General features: G+C 47.6%; 1 protein-coding gene across 1 annotated transcript in view; it reads right to left on the minus strand.

Annotated features, from left to right (window-relative positions):
- Positions 1-9583, minus strand: part of adgrg6 (adhesion G protein-coupled receptor G6) — a 123638-nt gene that overhangs the window by 20565 nt on the left and 93490 nt on the right. The window contains exons 25-30 of the mRNA XM_078275445.1: positions 6838-7106; positions 5930-6032; positions 5423-5573; positions 5087-5219; positions 2160-2261; positions 162-317 (exon numbers count right to left, since the gene is read on the minus strand). Of these exons, the coding sequence (XP_078131571.1) occupies positions 162-317; positions 2160-2261; positions 5087-5219; positions 5423-5573; positions 5930-6032; positions 6838-7106 (914 nt within the window). The remainder of the gene's footprint in view (positions 1-161; positions 318-2159; positions 2262-5086; positions 5220-5422; positions 5574-5929; positions 6033-6837; positions 7107-9583) is intronic.

A 9583-nucleotide genomic window follows, 5' to 3' on the forward strand; every position in this document is an offset into this window, starting at 1 on the left:
TACACACCAAACACAGAGGTACACACATGAACATCAACACGACAGAAGATATCACAGAACCAAACCTGAAATAATGTCATAATAAAGAACAGGAATCACAGCTGACTGATCAGATCCTCTGCATTGTGGGTCATGTAGTCTGGTCTGTGTGTGCGTCTCACCTGTGTTGCTGTGGCGCTTGGTGAACGGGTTGAGCGTAGCTTTAGTTTTGGACGTCCAGTTAGCCGAGCTGGAGCCGAACGAGCTGGAGGACAGAGACTTCCCCAGGTGGTCGGAGCTCACCTTCTTGGTGTTGTTGGTGGCCGTCTTACTCCAGTCTACAACACACACACACACAAACATTATAACACACTTACTGCAGTCTGCAGCACACACACACACACACACACACACACACACTATTACACTCTTACTGCAGTCTGCAGCACACACACACAAACCCATTATTACACTCTTACTCAGTCTACAACACACACACACACACACACACACATTATTACACTCTTACTGCAGTCTGCAGCACACACACACACACACACACACACACACACACACACACACACACACACACACACACACACAAACACATTATTACACTCTTACTGCAATCTGCAGCACACACACACACAAACATTATAACACTCTTACTGCAGTCTGCAGCACACACACACACACACTATTACACTCTTACTGCAGTCTGCAGCACACACACACACACACACACACTATTACACTCTTACTGCAGTCTGCAGCACACACACACAACCATTATTACACTCTTACTGCAGTCTGCAGCACACACACACACACACACACACACACACACACAATACGCACACACACACACACACTATTACACTCTTACTGCAGTCTGCAGCACACACACACACACACACACACACACACACACACATTATTACACTCTTACTGCAGTCTGCAGCACACACACACAAACATTATTACACTCTTACTGCAGTCTGCAGCACACACACACACACACACAAATACGCACACAAACATTATTACACTCTTACTGCAGTCTGCAGCACACACACACACACACAAACATTATTACACTCTTACTGCAGTCTGCAGCACACACACACACAACCATTATTACACTCTTACTGCAGTCTGCAGCACACACACACACACACACACACACACACACAAACACACACACAACCATTATTACACTCTTACTGCAGTCTGCAGCACACACACACACACACACACACACACACACAAACACACACACAACCATTATTACACTCTTACTGCAATCTGCAGCATACATGCACGAACACACAAACACACACACAACCATTATTACACTAGTGTAAATAACCAGTACTTTTAGTGTGTATAGAGCCAGCATATTTCCACATGTAATCAGTACTTTTAGTGTGTATAGAGCCAGCATATTTCAATAAACATTGGATCCTGTAGCGCGGAGGTAAAGGATGTCATTTAGTCCGCTGTACGGTCGATTCAATAAGAGTTCTGCATGCATAAACATGAAGATGTTAAATATGTGTGAACATGAACTGCTTTAGGTGAGGAATTTATGGCTAAGTGCCCCGTCATAAAAACAAAGACCAGGATGGATTCCTGCTCTTTGGTTTTATCTTTTTGTTATGAGATGCAAAGCCGAGCTCACTAAGGCATTATATTTTAATAAAGTTCCTTTGTTTGTTTGTTCTGCTGCAGTGGGGAACTGGCAGGAGTTCTGAGGAGACCTTAATGTTCTCTACCTGAGACAGACAGACAGGCAGACAGGTAGGTAGGCAGAGAGAGAGAGAGATAGAGAGAGAGACAGACAGACATGCAGGCAGGCAGGCAGAAAGAGAGAGAGAGACAGAGAGAGAGAGAGAGACAGAGAGACATGCAGGCAGGCAGGCAGAGAGAGAGAGAGAGAGATACGGACAGACAGACAGGCAGAGAGAGAGAGAGAGACAGAGAGACAGGCAGGCAGGCAGAGAGAGAGAGAGAGAGATACGGACAGACAGACAGGCAGGCAGACAGAGAGAGAGAGAGAGAGAGAGAGAGAGAGAGACACAGGCAGGCAGGTAGGTATGTAGGTAGGCAGACGGAGAGAGAGACAGATAGACAGGCAGGTAGGCAGACAGAGAGAGAGAGAGACACAGACAGACAGTTACCTGAGTTGTCAGACAGTCTGAATCGGCCACAGCAGAGGTATCTCCTCCACTGCTTCTGGACGTTTTCTTTCAACGCGCAGTGGAAGATAAATATGAACAGACCTGGAGAAAGAAAATCACTTTTTACACTCTCTGAATATTTCCGTCCTCTTTACAACAACCTCCTTGAGTTGAAGATGGAGAACAGGTATACACGAAGACCAGGTCGTAATAATGTAATAATGCTGCGTTCCAGACACAATGTTTAGCCCGTAAGTTACGACTTCAAGTCACGACTCACGACTTGGTAGCGTTCCATGCAAGGTCACCACAAACCCTTCTAGCTAGCGTTAGCGTTAGCCAGCGGCTACCTACCGTTGACGTTAGCTCGCGCTAGCTGATACTAGCGATTTCTAGTCTGCAACATATCTTGGGCTTAATTTAATAACCATAACCTGTAGTAGGCAGTCCCTGATATGTGATATGCAATCTCATAATTCAATGCATAATCAGCCAAAGTCAGCATATTTATGCGGGGGGGGGGGGCACTTTCGCCGCATAAATTGCCGATTTTCGCACAAAATATGCGGGGCTTGCATGATGTCATAATCCCCGCATTTTCGTTGCAAAAAAGTCCCAAATATCTTAGCAGAAAGAGGAAAAATGTTGCGTTTACTTCACACAAGAGCAGCCGTTTCCCTGCTGCCATGAGAACGTTATGAAGCGACGTTATGTAGCGACGTTATGAAACGACGTGATGAAGCGACGTGATGATGCAACGTTATGAAGCGACGTGATGATGCGACATGATGATGCAACGTTATGAAGCGACGTTATGTAGCGACGTGATGAAGCGACGTGATGAAGCGACGTGATGAAGCGACGTGATGAAGCGACGTGATGAAGCGACGTGATGAAGCGACGTTATGAAGCGACGTGATGATGCGACGTGATGATGCAACGTTATGAAGCGAGGTTATGAAGCGAGGTTATGAAGTGAGGTTATGAAGTGAGGTTATGAAGCGACGTTATGAAGTGACGTTATGAAGCGACGTGATGAAGAGACAATGTAGTGACGTTATGAAGCGACGTTATGAAGCGACGTTATGAAGCGAGGTTATGAAGCGAGGTTATGAAGTGAGGTTATGAAGTGAGGTTATGAAGCGACGTGATGAAGAGACAATGTAGTGACGTTATGAAGCGACGTGATGAAGAGACATAATGTAGTGACGTTATGAAGCGACGTGATGAAGAGACATAATGTAGTGACGTTATGAAGCGACGTTATGAAGCAACGTTATGAAGCGACGTTATGAAGCAACGTTATGAAGCAACGTTATGAAGAGACATAATGAAGCGACGTTATGAAGCGACGTGATGAAGCGACGTCATGAAGCGACGTGATGAAGCGACGTGATGAAGCGACGTTATGAAGCGACGTTATGAAGCGACGTGATGAAGAGACATAATGTAGTGACGTTATGAAGCGACGTGATGAAGCGACGTTATGAAGCAACGTTATGAAGCAACGTTATGAAGAGACATAATGAAGCGACGTTATGAAGCGACGTGATGAAGCGACGTTATGAAGCGACGTGATGAAGCGACGTCATGAAGTGACGTGAACATGATGCTAAAAGCTGCAAACCCCGCGATGAAGCCACGATGAAACCAGTTTCTGCAAGTTCCCGCCATTTCATCCCATAATATTGCATAAATATCCCACATATTCCATCACATTTTTTAAGAAAACGTGACGCATAATCAAGGATTTCTGCCCAAAACAATCACAAAAAAACTCAGAAAGAAAGTACAGAATCGTATGTGTCTTGATCTGATTACAATGTGTGGAATGACTTTACGTTGCCTATTTATGTCTATTTCTCACCGTTAATCAGCGGCGTCTGTACAGCATCAACAGGGGTCGCCATTGTTGTTTATGTGTGTGTGACGTTAAAAAACTGTAACTGGGAGTACAACCATCTGGTACGAGTTCACGAGCAGTAAGTTAGGGGTTTGACTGCCGTTCCAGAGGACTGACGCTTGTATCAACACAGATTCCACAAGCTACAATAGCAACGATATAGCTTGCTAGCAAACTACCTGCTAGCTACCTATGCTACCTAGCGTCAACCATAGTCAGTATATAATGGAGCAGCAGGTCCCGTGTCTCTGGACGGAGACCAGTGAAGGACGTTAGAAGCTCTTTCCCGGTGATGGCTGAGCGTTACTGAGCAGCCTCCAACTGAGCTTGAAGACGTAGATGTGACGTGAGCAACCTGTCTGAAAGTTGGAAGTCTTCTGGTAGCTGTGCCAAGAGAAATCTCAATCATTCCCAATCTAGCAGAGACGGAGAGCGTAGGTATATGTAAGGAGATAACATAGACACAGGCTCATTATTGATCACTAAAATGATAGTTAACATTAGTCATTACACTTAAACAGCTGATGGAAGTCCAAACTGCCTGAGAGCTTCTCCTGTACTATACGGTAACTCCTCTACTATGAGACAGGAAGTCTCGTGGTTATGACCCAATCGTTAGCCTATTGTTATAAAAACGTCTGCTACGGAGCCATAACGTGAGCTACAAGGTAATGGAGCCTTTTATACATTGTCGTGTTTCTTTAGAAATAAACAACGGACAAATAGAGTCTTTAAACGCTTCAGATGTAAAGGTATTCTCTGTCAAAGTGACGTCAGAATGAATGGGAGTCCATGGGATGCTAACGGGATGCTAAGGGGAGGTGATGGCTTGGTAGCATCTAAATGGCTCCATAGGAGCTACGCGTTGTGAGGAGAAGCTGACCCCCTTGGCGTCAACCCTCTCTGCTAGCTGCCCAGCAGCCGCTGTTCTGTTGCGGTCTGGCGTGTTGTTTTCGCGACCACGCCCCTGGTTCGCTGTGTGGAACCCTACCATTACGGGTTGCCTGCATAAGTGTGTGGTTACCCTGCAGGGAGTTGAAGATGGAGAACAGGTACATGAAGGCCAGGTTGACGGGCCCCCAGGCGAACAGAGCGAAGCCCCAAGTCATCCCCAGCAGGAAGGTCAGGCTGACGACACTACGCAAGTTCCTCAGAACCTGCAGACCAACACAACACACACACACACACAACACACCTTTTAGACGCCATGTTCCACCTTCGCAGACATTTGGGTCGCTCTAACGTCACTTTTCTGGACATTTGGGTCGCTTTTTTGACATTTAGTCACTTCTCTCTCTCTCTCTCCCCCCCCCCCCCCTCTCTCTCTCTCTCTCCCTCTCTTTGCCTTGAGCGTCCTCACCTCCTCCCGCAGCGTGCGGTTGCTGCGTTTGCCGTTGCGTCCGCAGATCTGCATCATCACCACGATGAACATGGCCACGTTGAGCAGAAACACCAGACAGAAGTAACCCACCACGGTGGAGTAGAAGACAGCCGAGTTCTGGATCCAGCAGCTAGACACACACACACACACACACAGAAACAGACACACACACACACAGAAACAGAAACAGACACACACACACACACACACAGACACACACACACACAGAGACAGACACACACACACACACACACAGACGAACACACACACACACACACAGACACACGAACACACAGACAAACAGAGACACACACACAGAGACACACACACACAGACACACACAGATTAGGATAATATATGATCTTTTCTGATATCTTATAACAGCTTCTGATGTTTGTGGCTTTATTTCTCTGTTTTGTATCTGTGAGAATGTTACACACACGTAGTATCCTCTGTACTGTCTCTCTGTGTGTCTTCAGTACTTACAACTTTGAGGATCCGTCCCCTGACTCTCCTTTGCCGTACTCCTGCAGGCCGTACGAGTTCTTATTGACAGCGACAACCATCCCCACCAACACAGCCGGGAGACCTGCAACCACCGCCCCCCCCACAGGTTATCATCACCACATTCATATTCATCACAATGAATGAAGCAGGCCATTCACATGACGGCCCAGTAGTTATTATTAGTAGTTAATGAAACCGATATTTACAGTGAAAATGAAAATCTTAATGTAAAAATTAAGATAATGGGAGGATTTAGACTGTCTGACAACTCAGGTAACTGTCTGTCTCTCTCTCCGTCTGTCTGTCTGTGAGTGTCTGTCTGTGTGTCTCTCACACACACACAGACAGACACACACACAGACAGACACACAGACACGCACACACACAGACAGGCACGCACGCAGACAGACAGACAGACACAAACACACAGACAGACAGACAGACAGACACAAACACACACAGACACACACACACACAGACAGACACACACACAGAAACAGACACACACACACAGACGAACACACACACACACACAGACGAACACAGACGAACACACACACACAGACGAACACACACACACACACACACACACACACACACGAACACACACATGAACACACACACACACACACACAGACAGACACACACACACACAGAGACACACACACACACACACACACACACACACACACAAACACACACACACACACACACACAGAAACAGACACACACACACAGACGAACACACACACACAGACGAACACACACACACACACACACACACACACAGAAACAGAGACACACACACACACACACATGAATGAAGCAGGCCTGTCTGTCTGTCACACAGACAGACAGACAGACAGACAGACACACACACGCCTCACCCCATCCCAGGATGCAGAACTTGAGGATGTATCGCCTGATGTAGGTGTTGAAGACTTTGACCAGAGCGATGTACATGTGGACCGACTCCAGGCCCATCCAGGTGAAGGAGGCCAGCAGGAAGTAGTGCAGCATGACGGCCACGGACACACACAGCCAGTCCCTCTGCTGATTGGCCAACCAGCCGTCCAATAGGAAGACCATGTTGAGGAACAGCAGCGCCGTGCTGAGGTTCATCAGGATCTTCGAGGGATAGTCGCGCCTCAGATTCCTGGGGGACGGAAACAACACGCACGTTGTTAACGAAAAGCAACAAAAATGTCCAAAACAATACAAAAAAAACGATAAAGACGAAAAAGGTGGGATTATTTTGAAAAAAATGACAAAAACGTCAAAAAATAATACTACAAGGATGAAAAAGGTGCAAAAACCTCACGCTCCACCTACGTAAACACCTTCCTGTAATCAACGGCGCCGTCATTACGGCGACCAGCGTAGCGCGGAGTGACAGCGTAGGGTTCAGCAGAAACCCAACCCCGTCAGAAAGCCCAATATTCAGCCCAATATTCAGCCCAATATTCAGCCCAATATTCAGCCCAATATTCAGCCCAATATTCAGCCGAATCCTGGATTCGGTGCATCACTACTGCAAACGTAACGTTGTGCATAACGTTAGCTGAGCGTCTCTCCATTCTCTCTGCTGATTCCTCTCGTCTGTTTCCACTTCTGTCTTCATAAAAGCTCAGTTTTTCAGGTCGTCAGCTTATAAAAACTGGAGTTCTGGGTTCTTTACATTGTTGGTAGTTCATATCACCACACAGCAGCTTTCAGACATGTTGCTGTTGTTTGTTAGCAGACGGAATAACGAGGAGGAAACCTAGACGCAGGACAAGTCAACGGAGAGAGGAGAGATGTTTTCACACACACATGAACACGCACGCACACACATACACATGGATGCACGGACGCACACATGTACACACACCAAAACACGCACGCACGCACACACACACACACACACACACACACACATGGATGCACGGACGCACACATGTACACACACCAAAACACGCACACACACACACACACACATGGATGCACGGACGCACACATGTACACACACCAAAACACGCACGCACACACATACACATGGATGCACGGACGCACACATGTACACACACCAAAACACGCACACACACACATACACATGGATGCACGGACGCACACATGTACACACACTACACGCACGCACACACACACACACACACACACACACACGCACACACACATCACATGGATGCACGGACGCACACATGTACACACACCAAAACACGCACGCACACACACACATGGATGCACTGGACGCACACATGTACACACACCAAAACACGCACACACACACATACACATGGATGCACGGACGCACACATGTACACACACCAAAACACACGCACGCACACACACACACACACACACACACACACACACGGATGCACAAACGCACACATGTACACACACCAAAACACGCACGCACACACACGCACACACATACACATGGATGCACGGACGCACACATGTACACACACCAAAACACGCACGCACACACACACACACACACATGGATGCACGGACGCACACATGTACACACACCAAAACACGCACGCACACACACATGCACACACACACACATACACATGGATGCACGGACGCACACATGTACACACACCAAAACACGCACGCACACACACACACATACACATGGATGCACGGACGCACACATGTACACACACCAAAACACGCGCACGCACACACACACACATGGATGCACGGACGCACATGTACACACAAAAACACGCACACACACACACACACGGATGCACGGACGCACTACATGTACACACACTAAAACACGCACGACACACACACACACACACACACATGGATGCACGGACGCACACATGTACACACACCAAAACACGCACGCACACACACATACACATGGATGCACGGACGCACACATGTACACACACCAAAACACACACGCATGCACGCGCACACACATACACATGGATGCACGGACGCACACATGTACACACACCAAAACACGCACGCACACACACACACTACACATGGATGCACGGACGCACACATGTACACACACACCAAAACACAGCACGCACACACACACACACACACACATGGATGCACGGACGCACACATGTACACACACCAAAACACGCACGCACACACACACACACACATACACATGGATGCACGGACGCACACATGTACACACACCAAAAACACGCACGCACACACACACACATACACATGGATGCACGGACGCACACATGTACACACACCAAAACACGCACGCACACACACACACACATACACATGGATGCACGGACGCACACATGTACACACACCAAAACACGCACGCACACACACACACATACACATGGATGCACGGACGCACACATGTACACACACCAAAACACGCACACACACACACACACACATACACATGGATGCACGGACGCACACATGTACACACACCAAAACACGCACGCACACACACGCACACACATACACATGGATGCACGGACGCACACATGTACACACACCAAAACACGCACGCACACACACATACACATGGATGCACGGACGCACACATGTACACACACCAAAACACGCACGCACACACACACATACACATACACATGGATGCACGGACGCACACATGTA

The sequence above is a fragment of the Sander vitreus genome, chromosome 18 (assembly GCF_031162955.1).
Source record: "Sander vitreus isolate 19-12246 chromosome 18, sanVit1, whole genome shotgun sequence".
In the NCBI taxonomy this organism is placed as follows: domain Eukaryota; kingdom Metazoa; phylum Chordata; class Actinopteri; order Perciformes; family Percidae; genus Sander; species Sander vitreus.